Source organism: Alosa sapidissima, chromosome 23 (genome assembly GCF_018492685.1).
Source record: "Alosa sapidissima isolate fAloSap1 chromosome 23, fAloSap1.pri, whole genome shotgun sequence".
Taxonomy (NCBI): Eukaryota; Metazoa; Chordata; class Actinopteri; order Clupeiformes; family Clupeidae; genus Alosa; species Alosa sapidissima.
The window spans coordinates 16141442-16159500 of NC_055979.1; the positions used below are offsets into that span (position 1 = coordinate 16141442).

Below are 18059 nucleotides of genomic sequence, written 5' to 3' on the forward strand. Positions count from 1 at the left end.
TTATAAAATAATTGATCATTTATAAGAAATTAAATAATAAATACTCATATTCAGCTGTAACCACTTTGCCCCTTCCTGTTTGGTGCTTCAGAGAGCTCACTATTGGTTTTCATATCGTCCAATTTAAGTTCAACTTAATGTAAGATCTCAAAATGCTCAGTTCTACACTCAGACTTAGACTGTGTAGCCCAGTGCTTCTGGAAGTGTGGGGCGGGCCCCACTCATGGGGAATGGAGACAGGACAGGTCGGGAGCAACAAACAGGAAAAAATATTTCTATTATTTCTATTATGTCTTTCTTTTTTACAAGGAAGGTCATTTAATGGAAAAAAAAACAGCTACTCATAAACATACAGTAAGAGTCATAAACAAGCCTATATATAATTAAAAGCACTAGATCCAACTGAGAACTGTTTTGAGAACCAAGCCAGAACCAACATGCGAAAATAATATTTGTACCTTGCCAATTTGATTGGGTGATGGGGTCAGGTGTGGCTTGAAAATTCCCCATCTCCAAAGTGGGAAATGACAGAAAGTTTGAGTGTAGCGTTATCTTGTAGACTACAGATGACACCAACTTAGATTCTATGCAGATGAATCCAGACATGCAGTAAAGTGTACAGATGCTTTATCAAGCCATTCGAAAAGATATATGTAAGAGGTTGGAAATACGGGATGGTTGGTAGCTGACGTTCCTATAGGCTACTGTAATGTAGCCTGGTTTCCAGACTCACTTCTTGGAGAATCCAGGTGGCGTGGTCAGGCTAGTATTTAACCAGACAGGTGGAGTGTTATTTTAATATATAATAATATATAATAATACATAATAATATACATGAAGAAAGTATGTACTCATACAGCATATTAAACATTCAACCTTAATTGTCACAAAGTCTTCAAATTAGCAAATCAGATTAGCAATCTAACAACGATGTAGCCTACCCTCCCCTGTATTGGGGTAAGCTACTGTTGTAGCTGCCAATCACACACAAACTTACTATAGTCTCTAGGACCCTGGAGATTGCCCTTGGATTCCCTCGGCAGCTCATAGACATGTCTATGCGGCAGCTGGCGCGCTGCCATCGTCTCCTTGGGGAAGCCTGAGAGATAGTGTGAGAGAGATAGAGCGCCACTCCAGTTCAGTATCCGCTGGAGCATCTCCATCAGACGGACATCTCATCTTTTAGCCAGCTGACAGCCAACAGGAGAGGTTGTAGAGCTACAGTTGAGAGACAGTAAAATGCGCAGACCAGAAGTTTTATCCGAAAGATTTACTCCACTTTGACTCCATAATTATTTTTATTTTCAAAATAGCGTCACAGTATCAGAAAGGGAGACATGCTGAATTTACTTAGATGGGTGTTGAAGTTATCCGTTTGCCTGCTCCTCATGAAGTCGACGGCACGTGCACAGGCGGCTGGTAAGCAACTTATTAGCACCCCTTCAGCAAACTAGCTCACCTTGTCATATTGATATCAAGCATAAACTAAATACAGTTAATTAAAGAAAACAGAGGTTTAGTACATTTAAATTCTGACGACTGTTCTGTGTTCTGTTCAGTTGTCTGTATGACCAGGTTTTTATTTTATTGCATATTTTGTCTTTAACATAGCCTAAGTACAAATTAAACAACAATGGGAAAGCTGGGGGTGACCACAGTCTGTTGGCTAGTTTGAATGACTCACCATTCACGGGACAATAGACAGACACAGTTTGTCCCTCTGTGTGGGAAAGAACAAAACTCTTGAACTGTATCCAGTTTACTTCCACTACATAATTTGTAAGTTTTATTCATATATTATTGAAATATCCTAACAGAAGCTATCACATCCCAATCAACATTCTTTCCAGTAATCTTCTCAGTGGTTATTCATTGGTGCAGAGCCGCAGATCACCTCAGATTACTTAGGCTACCTGTCAGGTGAAGTGGAGCATCAAACGTTATGCCTGGATGATCCTATTACTGCTCATCTCATCTGAGATGAAGTTTGACTGGAAAATACTTTTTGCAAATTACCATTACCGTATTTAACTCTAGAAGCCTTTAAACATTATACATTATGTACTTGTAAATAGTGTAATAGAGAGAATTAGTTTGCATTGGGAAGTTTATTTGCATAAATGGCATTTCCTCCATGTGTGTGTATGTGTGTGTGTGTGTGTGTGTATCTGCAGATGTGTGTGTGGTTTGAAAGTTTATGTCCATAAAATTGTTTATGCCTATTAACGCGCATCTGCAGTTGTGGTGTGTGTCTGTGTGTGTGTGTGTGTGTCTGTTTGTGCATGCGTGTTTGCATTAGTAGTTATTTGTCTCTGCGTGTATCTTGGCAATCATATGTGTGTAAATTAAAAAAAAAGATCCAGATGACATCAGTGCTGCTGTCGGTTCTCAGGCATGCCTCTCCCGGCTCGGATGGACTGCTGTTGCTGGAAACAGGCCGCCCTGCTTGCAGTCCCATGCCAGCATTGCTTTCCGCTCTTTATTTTAACAACTCTGCTGATCTAAACGGCCACATTGTCTCCCACTCCCTGCTCAGACCCAGAGCAATCACTGGCTGTTTGTCTGGTTCCTCTGACAGTAATTGATTGGGATTGTCGTTGTAGGCTGACCTGATTCAGTGTCGCCACCTTCATCAGAGACGGGAGTTCAATGAGGAACTCCCTGTGCCAGAGACTGTCTCGGTGCAATCGATTGTGTAATTGGTGTGTTGTTTTAAACCAAGAAATATTTGGGGCCTTTGGTAGTTTTGACACTTAATGACAGAAGCTCTGAAGGGGCTCTTGGTTGACTGAAGAAGCATTTGGTTGCATACTAAAATTATAATCATAACATAACTTAAGTAATGTAACACTGATGGCCCGAGAGATCAAAATTGTCCTGAAGAGAACAACGTATAGCATTTGTTATTATCAGTGATGTCAAACCTCTAAAATGCATTGCTTGTGAGTCATGGGTAAGTGCCATCTATGGAGTCTCTTATCCACAGACAGTGGAAACTTGCCTTGAGGTCCGAGTCCGCAGACGATATAATGAACGGCATCCAAACAGAGGTGTTATTAAATGAAAGCTCTGGATTTTACCACTGTGCTTTTATTTCATATTCTGAGCACGTCCAGACCCTTTCCTCTCCTCAATCACAGCTGTTGTGGAGACCTGTGACAACATGCAAGTTTCTCACACACACCAATTGCTCTTCTATAAGCCATTTGATGCATTTCACTTCTGTACTTGTACAATTAACCTACATGGTCACATGCTGTAAAACTGTGTGCAACGAGTAACCAGTTCCAAAGTATCCAAAGAAGAATAGTGTGGTCAACTGTTCGTGAAGTGGTTAGTTTGAACTACAGTAAGTAACATGTTCTGCTCTGTGCATCTGATTACACTGTGTTGCCTCTTTTGTCCTGGATTGTTTGGGCGGGATACTCCTCAACAGTCTTAAGGTTTCTGTCCTCAGTGACCCAGGCCACCTGTAATGTGTGATGCCAATGAAAGGCAGCCAAGACACTGCCAGCTGTGCTCGCTGTGGTTGGAAGCACCTGTTACCATCTTCATGAATTGAATAGGGCCCTCATACGCATAGAGTATTTATGGCAGTGGGCACAGACCTGTTGAGGGGAAATTGTTTAAATAAATAATTGTTTTAGTATGTAAGAATTGTAATCTAATTATTATGATATGAATTGTGATAATTCAATTACAAATTTGCATCATCTATTTTTCAAGGCTGCATACCTATGTGAATTCATTAGACAGACACATTGGAAAGCATGCAGACATTGTTCCAAGGTGACATATAGAGAAATCAAACTCTTTTTTATGGAACCACAGACAGGGGGACAATTAGACAGTCCCTAACAAGCGTTACATCACCAGAGGACTGAGTGTTTGCTCTCGACAAAAGAAAAGGAAAAAAGCTGGCAATGCCCATCAGGAATTCACTGTTGGGACGTTCTCATGAAAGATACAATCTCCTTTCTCCTGCGAGGCCGGTGTCCCTCACGCCAAGCGTGACTGGCCAGACGAGCGCTGGAGGAAATCGGCAATTAATTTCCCCTCAGACGGGACAGAACCGGCCCATGTGGCCAGGGTCCACTCGCTGCAATGCCACCACGACAGACTGGCAGGAGAGAGAGAGAGACAGAGAGAGAGAAAGAAGGAGAGACAGAGAGAGTGAGAGAGCAGGAGGAGAGGAGCCAACTGCTTTTTGAAAAGGCCCTTTTTTCAGAGTCGGGGAAAGATTTTTTACAGGGTCAATTATGCGCTTGAGGAATTGCACAGACAAAGCAAGTGGACAGAGCAAGTGCTTTTCAGGGTGATGGGACTGTGAGAGATGTGTGCTACTGTGTTTGTGTGTGTGTGTGTGTGTGCACGTACGCATCTGCAGATATGTGTGTGTCTCTGCATCTGCATGTCTATGTGCGAAAGAGAGAGGGGAGACAGGAAATGTAGAGCCAGTGATTACGATGACATATTTTCCTGTCCATAGAACTGTCTGACCATTTGTTTATCTCTCATGAATAAGCAGTTTAGTTTAGTCCTTCAGTGAGGATTCTTCTTCACCAGTTGTCTCCAAGTTTGTGTCTCAGCAATCACCCTGCTTTGGAATCTGATGGGTCTCGAGTCTAAACGCCCTCTCTTTATTTGTGCCCTCGATGGAATCCTCTGCAGCAGTTACAGTGTATTCTACTACAACCACTTGTTAGATTCCCTTCCAGAGTTCTAAGTATTTATGGGATTGTTTGGAGTTTAGAATGAGGAATTCAATATACAGTACAGTTAATCATTTAAAGGACCACACTGTCTCGTCTCTTATCTTAAAAGTGCCTCAGTGAGGGCAGTGTTCTGAGGGGAGCTCTTAGGAAGACCCTCATCGTTGTATACGGTGTTTATTTTATGAGTTCACAGTCCATAGCTTGGAAACGCTACTTAATAGTCATTTGGCTGGGAATCATTTCAAGATATTCAACAGCTGTCTCACTCAGTGACTCTCAATGCAGCCACTGTGCCGTTGTCTATAGCAACAAATGGCTGATTGTGCGTACAGTATGTATGGTGTGTGTGTGTGTGCGCGTGCGTGTGTGTGTATGTTTGTGTGTGTGTGTGCGTGTGCGTTCATGCATCTGAGTGTGTGTGTGTGTGCCATTATGTCTTGCTCTTTTTTATGATGAATGCAGTATTGTAGATTGGGATGAGCGAATCTGCCAAGGGGAACCCACTCATAAATACCACAGCAACTGTTCCTGTGAGTAAAGGGCGTCTCTTTCCCCTCACTCGGTTTTTCCTCTCCTCGACTGCCTCTCATCTCATGATTGAGGTATGTTAAACACATCCTCAGTGTTCCAAGACAATTACTTAGATACCAATTAAATCGTAGGAAGCATCTAAAAACCATTCAAGAGACATCAGACTTTAATCTAGGAGTGTCTGAATCGGTCCCACCACAGTATTGTTTACATATTTTAATTAAATAATGCAATTATAAATAATGTACATGTGTACATGTGTTTAGATCTCTCACAGATACAGAGTAGAAGATGAGATTTAGTGAGAGTTCAGACTTTCAGTCAATGTATACAGACCACTTCTGTAAATATTAAGCTAATGGTATGGCCGGGTAAATGTTTAGCTTTTATGGTATGGCTTGGAATCAACAAGTAAGGAAGATGCTTGTGGAGGTTCTGCACAGGGCCACTTTACAAAACCCTCTCTGAGGTTTCAAGCACAAGGATGGTATTGAATGATGTTAAACTTTACAGTTTTTGCCTATTGCTTACACGCTTTTTGCAAAATGTGGCTCGTTATGTCAAAACTCTACACACAGCCAAATAAGACATAGCACTTGGAGATAAACAACTCACATCTATGCCAAAATGAAACACTGCAATCGAAACTCAACAATCCTTTCTAAAAATGTAACAAAATCATACACACATGCACCGTTTGAATTACTCTTTCAAATCAACAGCAACACATTGATGTGTTTTATATAAAACACTGCAGTCATTGTGTTTCTATTTTTATTGTCATTTTCTCAGATTCTCTGTCTTCTGTGAAACTCAAAAGTAGAATTTATGCAGTAATCAACTGACATTTTTTGCAACAAAAGTGAATGTACTCTAAACAAATAAAAAATGTAGCTACAAAACAAAAGTAAAAAGAAAAAGTACACACTTGAACAGGTACACAATAACTTGCCTGAAGTCTGTTTGTAGTGCTAAGCCTCAGACTGATTGGTGTTCAGTTTTCTCTGTGCCTGCATTTTGAATAGAAGTGTTTTCTCAATGATTACAGGAGATTTCACTTTTGAACAAAGTGTCTAATGTAAGAAATTATGTGTAGTGTTTTGCAATAAGTGTGTTGCAGAATTGCAAACAATGTGCAAAGCAGAACATGTGTTTAAGCTATGGTTACACAGTGTTTAAAGTATGCTACAAGAAGTTCAGGTATTGAGGCTTTAGTCTAAGCATTCGATTTTAGTGTGTAAGCAATGGGCAAAAACTGTAATAAAACAGTCATAAGTAGCTTTATCAAACTGAACTTTTTCAAATGTGCATAGGGAGAGAACTGATAATCTATTCTGTCTTCAGACAGCAGATGGCGCTAGTTTATTGTAGAACAGTGGTTCTTACTGTAACTGGTCTGGCTTGGGGACCCACAATTTCCCATGTTCCATTTAGTTGCGACCCATATTTTTTTTTAACGTTCAAGCCAACAGATAAGGTGAGCTACATGGTAAGACACGCGAAGTGCCTGTAAGCCTACTTGTTTGGAACATGCTGATGTTTAGCATTACATTTGTGAAGTCTTCAGGATATTAGGATATTAGATCTGACAAAGTAGCACTTAAAATGGGTGATTGTTTTATTTCTTTTTTACGCACAAGCTCCGCGACCCACCCAGAATGGTTCCGTGACCCACTTTTGGGTCCCGATCCACCTGTTACTGTAAGAAACAATAATGTACATACAGTAACTGCGCCCACCATAGGTGGTGAACACATTTCTGCACTCCCATGCTGGAGTAATGGCCAGTAATGGTCTGTGTATGTATCAGTTGTCGAACAAAATTAATCAATGCAGAATTATCTGTCAGCACACAATTCACTTTGAACTGTAACATAATATGATTTCAAAGCAATAACTCTTTTAGAGGAACATACCACGGCACAAATGTCCCATTATCTCCAATGCATCACATCCTTCTGTCAGCAGTGTGGTTCTGCAATTGGTGTCTGCTGCTATCTTCACTGGATTTATTTCAGTGGTTCTAGTAGGCAGCTGCTTGGATGACACACAGCCTTCTATAAATCTGTTTCCACTTCAACTAATCATCCAGCATGACCCCACTGAAGCCCTCCCTTGCACTGTGAGGGAGTGAAAGTGCCTAAAAAACTGATACATTCAGCAGTTTGTACACAGAAAAAAAGACTTTCACTCAATTTGCTCAAAGCTGGCCACTTTTCTCCATCTCGTAGCAAAGAAACCAGATTGTTGAATATAAACTGCTACATTTTATTTGATTTTTGTTTTATATTTTTTGTTCTGGAGACCAAAGCCTGAACATTCTATAGAGCAAGACCGTTCTCTATAGAGCAACCACTAAGGCAACGTACATATGACATAATGGTATTTAGTAGGGCTGTCAATCGATTAAAGAATGTAATCTAATTAATTACATACTCTGTGATTAATTAATCTAAATGAATCGCATATATCATTTTTGCTGTGAAAGTATTTTAAATATTTAAATTCAAATTAATCATTGAATAATCAGCATTAGTGACATTAAAGTTCAAAAACTCTTTTATTATTATTTTCACTGTTCAAATAATGGCCTTAATAATATATGATATGACCTAATATGCTGAGGAAATAAATTCAAAAGTGCTTCGGGAAGAAGTTTTTTTTTCACATACAAGGCATTTCAGGCCACAGATATAACCTAGGGGACACAATGAAAATAAATTAACACTCCCCTCAATGTCAACACTATTTCTTTGCATTGATGTGCGACTTTAGAGTTGACGAACTCCAGTGATATGCATATTCCTTGCTGCAGACATTGCAGAGGACTTTATTTTAATCAACACTTTATTTTCATCAACACCATCGGGACGTTTTTTAAAAGTAAATGTTCCAATCAATGATCTAGGCAGCACATTTTCTTCTCTTTCCTTCATTTTACAGGCTAATGGTTACTAACTAGAATGGCTCGGGGGTCAAAGGTCATACGGAATCGATTAATCTGCACTATTTTTTTTTAATCAGTTATTTTTTCTCAAATTAATTAATCGAAATGAATCAGTTATTTTGACAGCCCTAGTATTTAGAGATCATGTGTTGAGGAGACCCCGAGGGGTTGGTAGTTTGAGACTGGACAGAGTGCTTGTGTGAGAGTACACACACAGTTAAACAGATTGGGACTCGTTATGAGCTTCAGATCTGCTTGCCTGAATGAGTCAGACCACCCGTTTGAAACAGAACACCTCACACACACACCACACACAGAGAGAGGAGGGGGCAGTGGAGACACTGGGAAACACATGCACACAAACACAAGCATATAACATAATATGCCCATAGACACACACGCACAGCACAAATGGCAATGGTGTGTGTGTGTGTGTGTGTGTGTGTGTGTGTGTGTCCTCTCTCTCCATTTCTTTCTCACGCACACTCACACTCACTCACACACTACACAAAGATCAGGGTTAATGGAGATTGGGAAAATACACACATGCTCTCTCTCTCTCTCTCTCTCTCTCTCTCTCTCTCTCTCTCAAATCAAGTCAAATCAAATAGTGCTTTATTGTCATGAATGAAGGAAGTCATTGTTGCCAAAGCTACAGGTATAACATGTTAATAATCAACTTTACATTAATATTGGTATAAAGATAAAATTAATTAATGAACGGAAAATCAAATAAAAGGATATATGGTAATGCTATTAAGAGGACGGTAATAGCTTCAGCATTAGTGCTGTACTGTATAAAGAAAAGAAGAAGAAAATACTTAAACTCATATTACATGCCTACACTTACAGATACAGCTACATAAATCAATTTAATTTAAATAGATGAATTATCAAACAAAGTATTTACATGTACACAAAGAGGATAGACTCATCAATATATCACAAGCATAAAAGTTACGACTTTTCTCTTTTGATTTCAAACACACACATACACACACACACACACACACATACAAACAATCAAACAACACACACAAAGATTGGAGTTAATGGAGATTGATGTTTATAATGGGAAACACACACATGCACAGCATCAAACACACACATGGCGCTCACTTACACACTCCCTATCTCTCTCTCTCTCTCTCTCTCTCTCTCTCGTTCAAATACACACACAGACACATAAGCACATACTCTCTCACACTCTGACACATACAAACTATTACACACATTCACACTCACATAGCATAGTCAAACACAAGCAGTAGAGAAACTAAGACACAACAGGGAGAGAGAGAGAGAGAGAGAGAGAGAGGGGAGTGTGGGGGTGTTGGTGTGGGGATTGCATCCTCCACTTCCCCCTTCCAGCCATTTCCCTGTGGCACCACAGATTTTACTCATCATCATTGTGAGGCGCAGGAAAGCCAGGGAAAGAAAGCACACACCACAGGAAGAGATATCCGTCCTCTCTCGCTTCGTACTCATCCCGTAGCCAGCGCTGGCCTTTTGTTTTTTAGCGTGGGAGGTCAGCCCATGGACCTGGTCACCCCTGTAAAAAAAGGAATGTCTGAAAACAAAAAAAGAGAAAAACAACCAGAACAAAGCAGACTGGCGAAATGATAGCCAAGCGAAGCCAAACCAAGTGCAATGCAAGTGGATACAACACTGATGTAATGCTGCAGCAGTTAACTGCTGGTGCAATAGACCAGGTTTGCGTCCAAGGCCACATTTGTTGGACCTGTGGAAGGCCACTGTATAGAGTGGGCATGCACACAATAGCACAGATCTTACCATCTGCTGGTGCAAACAAGAAAGGAAACAGGATATCAGTAGCAAATGGTTCCTACTTCCTTAGGATACATGACTTCATGAAAAAGAAGTTTAAGTTTAAATATGGAAAGCTATACATTGCGTTTCCTGAAAAACACTTTAAGAATAACATTGAAAAGGATAGGGCCAAGGATGTGTCTTTACTGTATGGCATATTATGGCAATTAACCAGGGGTTTATTATGAATGGGAAATTTTAGAATGGAATATGCATGCATTAGTAGAAATGACTATACAATACACACAATCTCAGACAAAATTAAGCAGTTAGAACCAATGGCAGTAAGGTTCTTATAAACTTTTAATCAAAACGTTTCATCATTCAAATCTATCCTATTTGCAGTAGTATGCTGATTAAATTCAGTTCCGTGTACAGAAAAAATGAAAGCAGAATCATGTTACATATTGTTATCAGTGATCCTGTTCATATTGCCTTGGCAAATATCACAAGGCGACAAAAAATAAATAAATCCTTTCTGGTTGTCATTTCTAAGTACTGGACAGGATATCCTGACTAGCTTCCAATCTGCCACCAGTCTTCAAATCATGTCTACATCCCTGCTTGTCTCTCCACAGAGTGAGAGAACTCTGTGTGGACATAGGATCCCTAGTGGCCTGTCCTGTGGTTCAGCGAAGTGTGTGTTTGTGGTGAGGACACACGTGTGTGGGTTGCCAGCGTGCCGTCCTGCCTCACACATGTTTGCATGCCTGTGGCTTGTTTTATATCCAGCGAGAGCAGAGGTTAGTGACCCGTGTTCGCTCTACAAACACACAGAGTCACATTAAACGCATTACTTCGCTTCCTCCAACGCTATTTTCCTGCGTTGTGTTTGCATGCCCTGGAGTTGGCCCAGTGCTGGTTCACCAGGCTTGGTGATAGAGAGGTGTGTGTGTGTGTGTCTGTGTCTGTGTGTGTGTGTGTGCGCGTGTATGTGTGTGTGTGCGTGCGTATGTGTGTGTGTGTGTGTGTGTGTGTGTGCGTGCGTATGTGTGTGTGTGTGTGTGCATGTGACAGAAAGAGAGTGTGTTCATAATGCATAATATATGACTGTGAATAGATACTGTATGTCTCCCTCTCTCTGTCTTTCTCTCTGTATGGGTGGAAATGCACATGAATGTCTGTGTATATGATGTGTGTGTGTGTGTGAAAGAAAGACAGATGAAAGAGAGGATAATATAGAAGAAGATAGAGATAAACACAGGCAGAGAAAGAGAGAGAGACAAGAGAGGCTAATTGTGTGGCTGCTAAGCTGGCCTTCACCAGTGACTTGTGGGAAGTCTTGGGGCGAACAGCTGGATGGGGGAGTTTTGGTTGGGGAGGGGGCAGCTGGAGGTGGGAGGTCAGGGAGTTTTGGGGGGGGGGGGTGTTAGAGGAATTTAGACAGGGTGATTCTGTGAAGTGACCAGTTGGGCACTGTGGACTTAAGTGTGTGGGAACTCAGCTCTAGCTAATTAGTCGGCTATACTCTGATGATGTCATCCATCTCCTTGGAGACGTTGGGAGAAACATCGGCCTAATCAGACACGCTCTCAGCTGTTCCTCCTCATCTTCAACCCATGATAATGCACAGTCCTACATGAATAGACGCATTGTGGAGAAGAAGAAGAAGAAGAAGAAGAAGAAGAAGAAGTATTCTCTCTAGAGGGGAGAAAAACAGTGGTGAGACAAGGGCAGGCTGTTTTGGTCTGATCAAAGCTTTTGTAAGTGCCAGCAACGTTATCAGGGAGGATTTCCTGTTTTTGTTTCACCAATCAATATCAGAGGTGTCAAGTGCACATGGCTAGTGTTACAACATGGAAATGACCCTATACTAGGACATGTTGTAATGAAAAGTCATTACATTTTCAGGGTAGTTTTTGAACTTCCCCATTTCCCGTTATTCTGTTAGACCGGTGTTCACAAGATGTGTCATGACCAAACACGTGCATGCGTAATAGTGACATGGACCAGTGGTGCCTAGCAACAGCTGCAGAAGAGCTCCACCAATCATTCTGCCACCATTTTAATTGGAGGGGATGCAAGGTCAAGACCTTAAGGGGCATTCTTCTAATCGGCATTCTTCACACACAAGGACTGGCCACGCAGCAGTGTGTGTTTCCTCCTCCAGGTCAAAGTCGATCAGCAAGTTTTGGGCTCTTCCTACCAGCCACCATCCCTAGACAACTGCAAAAACACAACTTGGAAAATATGAATCCCGTGTTTGATTTTGATTTACCAATATACATATAGTGGGAGACATGCAAAACCTTTGGCAGACTCTTCAGCAACAAAACAACCTGACTTTTGTAGGGTTTGTACTTGTGGGCACATGTTTACTGAAGAAACAATAAAAAAAAAAACTTGGCATAGTTGGTGTCTGCATAGCTGATCCTTTTCCCGAGTTGGTGTTGCACACAAAGTTCTGTACGATAGTGGGCTATGGCTCTATTGGGATGTATACATTCATCACTCATTCAGGGCAAGGAGGGGCTATATGAGCTGAGAGGCATTAACCAATGAGGAGCATTCTCTTTCTCTCTGTTTCTCTCCTCCCTTTCTTTCTCTATTTCTCTCTCTCTCTTTCCACTGTCTTCTCTCACCCTCCTTTTTTTACCTCCTCTCTTTTTCCCTCCCACTTTTTCCCTTTGTCCCCATGTCTCTCTCTCTCTCTCTCCCTTGCGTCCTACCTCTCACTCTTTCTCTCCTCCCTCCCCGAGTCTGCGTGGAAGGAGTGCTTGGGGAGTTTCGGACTGCGAGGCATCTGGACTGTGCGGTGGCCAGTGTGCCGCGTGTGTGCATTAGTAGTAGTCCAGAGAGCTTCCACAGAGCTAGCTGCTGCTGCTACTGCTGGTCGTGGTGCTTCATGACACTCTGTTAGAACTGTTAGCTCCACACAATGGCAGACTCTCATCTCTGGCTAGGCCTCTGTCTAGTGCTGGCCCTTCACGTGGGCCCCCTGCACGCCTGGTTTTGGAACGTGGTCACGACCACGACGACGTCTCCGGGCCCCAAGGCCTCGGGGACGAAGGTAAGAGCGGAGACAAAGGACGGCAAGATCACGGAGGTGGGCTCGGAGATCCTGGACGTGGCCAGCGGGATCAAGCAGATGATGCAGAGCTGGGATCAGCAGCCTTCGCCCGGCGCAGCGGGGACGACGGGCACGCAGGCGACGGGTAATGACCAGTCACAGATGGAGGAGCAGTTGGTGGTTGGGGCTGAGACAGGTCACGGAGGTTCATCTAAGGGAGTGGAGGGGTCTCGGAGTCCTGAGGTCAGTGTTAGGGCTTTGGCAGAGTTGGATTCAGGGTTCACTAATCCTTCCGGTATAGGTGTGCTCTCAGGGCCACGTGATGTCAGTGTGCCGGCCTGGATGACTGCCGGTGACGTAACTCCCGTCTGCTTGGCGCGGAGCTCCGACTGGGGCTTTTGCTCGTCCGGCAGCGGCGGGTCTAGCACCTTCGCCGTGCCCAACTTCCTGAACCACACCACGGCGGAGGAGGTGGGCGCCACCCTGGCCGACTGGGCAGTGTTTCTGAGCTCGCGGTGCCACCGGGATGTGGAGAGGTTTTTCTGCCTGCTCCTGGCGCCAGAGTGCCCGGGGTCAGGCGCTCCGCTGCCGCCCTCACCCCCTCCTCTCCTGCCCTGTCACAGCTTGTGCGAGACCCTGACGGACGCGTGCTGGGTGGCCCTGGGTGGGCGTGAGCTGCCCGTCACGTGCCACTCCCTGCCCGAGGGCCTGCCCCATCAGCACCCCTGCCAGCCCGTGTCCAGTTGTAGATGTGCAGGTAACGCGACTGGTTAAAATGCATCTCCCAACAAGGCCCTCAAAGAGAAGATGCATTTTGAACCAGCACGTCTGTGGCTTGTTAGTGATGTGTGTGTGTGTGTGTGTGTTTAGGTGTGTCCACTGGCATTTGCTTTGTTGACTGCGGTTGGCATGTGAGCTTTGTCTTTTGTGCTTTGTGAGGGTTCATCAACATCATTACTGCTTGCTTGTGCAGGGCTTGATAGCTGGTTGGCTTGGCAAAGGTAGTCCTTTGTATGCACTAAACAGAGACAGAAAGCTTAGGCTGCATGTATGTACTGTACAGCACTGAAATGAATGGAGCTGCATTACGCTTGTTGCATGCATGGCTTCTGATCTTATGCATGAGATGGCATTGGAGCACACTTTTTCATTTTGCGTCCCTCTAATGAAGAAAAAAGAGCAGAAAAAAATAGAGGTTTAGACCTGATTTATCATTTATGTGGGATGTGATCTCTCATTTAAACAAGACATTAAGCCCATTGAAAATTGGCAGAGCATTTTTAACTTTTTTTTGTATAAATATCAGTTTCCCATTGAGTGATGATTGCCAGAATGATTTGTTGGATACAAAAAAGATGAATCAGTGGAAATTAGATTAGTCGTTACAAGTAGGAAACCAGACCCATTGTCTACAATGTGAATGAGTGAAAGGAGGGAAAAAGAGAGAGAAGAAGAAAAGAGAGAGAGCAATCAGAGTGGAAGCATCTGGAAAACTGTGGAGGTTTGCGTGTATTCTCTAGGCATGCTTTCAGTAACGAGACAAAAGTGCTGTGTATGCAGCGTAGGTCTGCTTTACCTACGGCTCATACGAGACCTTAGGGGATGGACTTTGTCGGCAGAGCATGTTCCGATTCAAAGACATAAAAAGAAGCGAACATTGCATGCTTTTAAAGTGCCTCTTGACTCTTGCCATTGCTACTGAGGATCCGTATTGTCATTGAGGAAGTTAGCTCTGCATAGAAGTAGTACTGGCTTAATGGCATGACAGTTGTTCTTGAGTTTCAGGGGGCTTGGCCTTGGTCTTTCTGCGGTGGTGTTCAAGAGGGATCTGACCTACAGAATGGCCTTTGTGTGTGTGTGTGTGTGTGTGTGTGTGTGTGTGTGTGTGTACAAGGAGCCCTGAAAAAAGCCTTAAACCACATGCTGTCTGTGATTTATAAACTCATGTTGGTGCCAAAGGCAGGTCTCGGCCCACTGGAGGGAATATTAAAAAATCGCTCAGTCTGGTCATTGTCTGCAGTCCCACAGATATGCACACAAATGCACAGCAATGTACACACACATGTAGAGGGAGAGAGAGAGAGAGAGAGAGAGAGAGAGACAACCCAACCCCCCGGACTCCAGACGCGCACACACACACACACACACATGCAAACACACACACACACACACACACACACACAGACATACAGTATAAACAAACTCACTCAAACACACACACACACACTCATAGATACGCATACAATACATGTATACACACATTAGCATACACAAACACACATAGCGATGTGCATTTGCGCAATATCCTTAGCAGAAGGGTGATTCAGACAAAGATGTACATAACCTCCTGCCCTTGGATTCATCAGCATTTCTGCTCGTGCTAAGCTCCTACTCTTCTCATGTTGGTGCTTCTCAGGGCTAATAAGGCTGTTTGTTATGTAATTCTTATGTAAGCTGCGTGCCATCCCAGGCTGGTCTGTGGGAGAATCTCACACCATGACTCGCTAAAAAAAAAAACCTGAGCGATTCATCTCTGCTCTTGGTCTTATCTGACACGGATAGTTAAAGGGCTTGAAAACTTCCCAGTTGCTCTGCCTGGCCCAGTATCTTCCTCTTCCTCCTGCCTCCTTGTTCAGCCTGTCACAGACGGGCTTCTGCCCTGTCCACTTATGCTATGGAATGTGGGGTGGATAATGGGCGTGGTGTGAATCGATTTAACCTGTCGTCTCATTGCAAGGCACCGCAGTGCACGGCTATGCTGCGTCTATCCATCTTGTGTGTCTTGGGTGTTGGAATCTGTCTTCGCCTATCTCTATTGCTTGACCTCCTCTGCACACACATATATGCGTGCACAGTGCACACACACGCGCACACACACACACACACACACACACACACACACACACACACACACACACACAACTCATCACTTTCTCTCTTTCTCTCTCACTCTCTCTCTCACACACGCACACACACACACACACACACACACACACACACACACAACTCATCTCTCTCTCTCTACCTCTCTCTCTCTCTCTCACACATACACACACACACGCACCAGTATACTTTCCCATCCTGTCCCATCCCACCGTATTCTCAGGCCAGAACTCTCCCACGTGTGTGAGGCGCAGGAGGCCGCTCTCGCTCAGCTGACAACAGCCATGAACAATGGTGCTGGTATGGTGTGTTCACCAGTGTGTGTGTGTGTGTGTGTGTGTGTGTGGATATGTGTGTGTGTGCAGACAATATATGGATCATGCACAAATGGGTGAATGCATGTGTTGGGGCTGAGTGTGTGTGTGTGTGTGTGTGTATTTGTGTACGTGCCAGTCGTGTGTATCAGTGTGTGTTTGCATGTGCATTCGCGTGTGGGTTGGCAATGAATCATAGATTGTGGCGATTGTGTGCCCTGATATGATGAAGGGCAAGAGGGACTTTGTGTGTGTATATCTGTGTGTGTGTGTGTGTGTGGTGAGAAGGGCCTTGGTGGCATTCCTGGCAAAACAAGGGATCTCCTGTGAGCATCCCCAGACGAGGGGGCACTCAGGGTCTGCAGAAGGCGCCCAACTGAGCTGGCTGTGACTTTAACAGAAAGAGGGGATTTTCTTGTCTGTTGTCTTTCTTTTCTCACACAAGCAGAAATATAGCCATTTTGGATGTTCACATCAAGAGAGACTGACAGAGAGGCTCTGTGTGGGAACACTGCTGGTGTTAGTCTCAAGAGACAGGGAGAGAGAGAGTGTGTGCGTGTGTGTGTGTGCGAGGGGGAAGGGGTAATAGGATTCACTCTGATTAAGTCACCGGGAATGCTTGGAAAGATCTCTCTCATGGTGGGTGGCTCTCCTATCTGTCGCTTGTTTGTGTGTGAGTCCTTGTATGTGAATCACCAAACAGCGGAACAGCAGCAGTACTCTCGCATTGCACTTCACTGTATAGGCTACTTTATTCTACAGAGGGTCAGATAGCCAGAAATCGCTGTAAAAAAAGAAAAAAAGTAACTCTGCCAGGGAACACATCTAGCATCTGTTTGCCATGACCAATGATGTGATATGGCCTGGGAAATGCACACAAGCACACACACTGGGCCTGGATAGGGGCCAAGGGCACGCACGCACGCACGCACACACACACACACACACACACACACACACACACACACACACACACACACACACACACACACACAGGCACTTGACATACAGCGAGGTTGAAACACACACTTGTCCTGCTGTCGGTCCACTGCTGCTCTCTGGCTAATTGGAATCCATATCCACCCAAAGGCATTGTGTCTGGGTATTCACTGTTGATACATATTGACTTTAGGCAGATTGTTTTATCATTAACAGTGTACAGTAGTTATTTTAGTTAGCGTTTAGGCTCTTTGTGATACGTGGGATGCCAGCACTCCTCAGCTAGCCCCTTCATTAATGTTCTTATTAATGTCTTGTCTCTCTGGGTATACCCCAGATAAATGGTGAGCTATAGGAATATATATATATAGGAAATGTAGTTACTGATATGTCATAAAAATATTTAATAATATGGCTGTGCTGCCAGGAACATCCAAGGCCCCCCTGGGCTGTGTTGAACTAATAAACTCAGCCACCCTTCCTATGTGCTGTTTACAAAGCTTTACATTGCCCTTTGCTACATTTTCCATAGACATGCCCTCTCACATCCCTGGTGCATTATGAAGCTCTTTAAGTGAAGTGGGGGCAGAGAGAGAGAGTGAGAGAGAGAGAGAGAGAGAGAGAGAGAGAGAGAGCTACCATGCCGTTTTGTTTGTTTGGACTGACCCTGTCAACGGGCCATACACTGAGGATGCCCAGCTGTCCCAGCTGCCTAAGGCCTGTGTCTGAACGCCTTTACGTCTCTCGGACCACTTGGATTACCCCCCCCCCCCCCAATCACCATTTTTAAATTGACCCCCACCCTTGGGAAAGGAACCCTCCTGGCCTGGGTGGTGTAATGGGTCTGTCCGCTGGTCTCTGCTGGGTGGTGTAATGGGTCTGTCCGCTGG

The 18059-nt window shown here is 43.8% G+C and overlaps 1 protein-coding gene across 6 annotated transcripts in view; it reads left to right on the top strand.

Moving 5' to 3' along the window:
• Nucleotides 1-1078: 1078 nt before the first annotated feature.
• col18a1b (collagen type XVIII alpha 1 chain b) overlaps nt 1079-18059 on the top strand; it is a 51183-nt gene continuing 34202 nt past the window's right edge. For 2 of the 6 annotated variants that reach the window (XM_042079799.1, XM_042079800.1), the window contains exon 1: nt 1079-1419. In XM_042079799.1, coding sequence (XP_041935733.1) covers nt 1338-1419 — 82 coding nt within the window. In that variant the 5' untranslated portion in view covers nt 1079-1337. The other 4 variants (XM_042079795.1, XM_042079796.1, XM_042079797.1 and 1 more) reach the window with 3 other exon arrangements.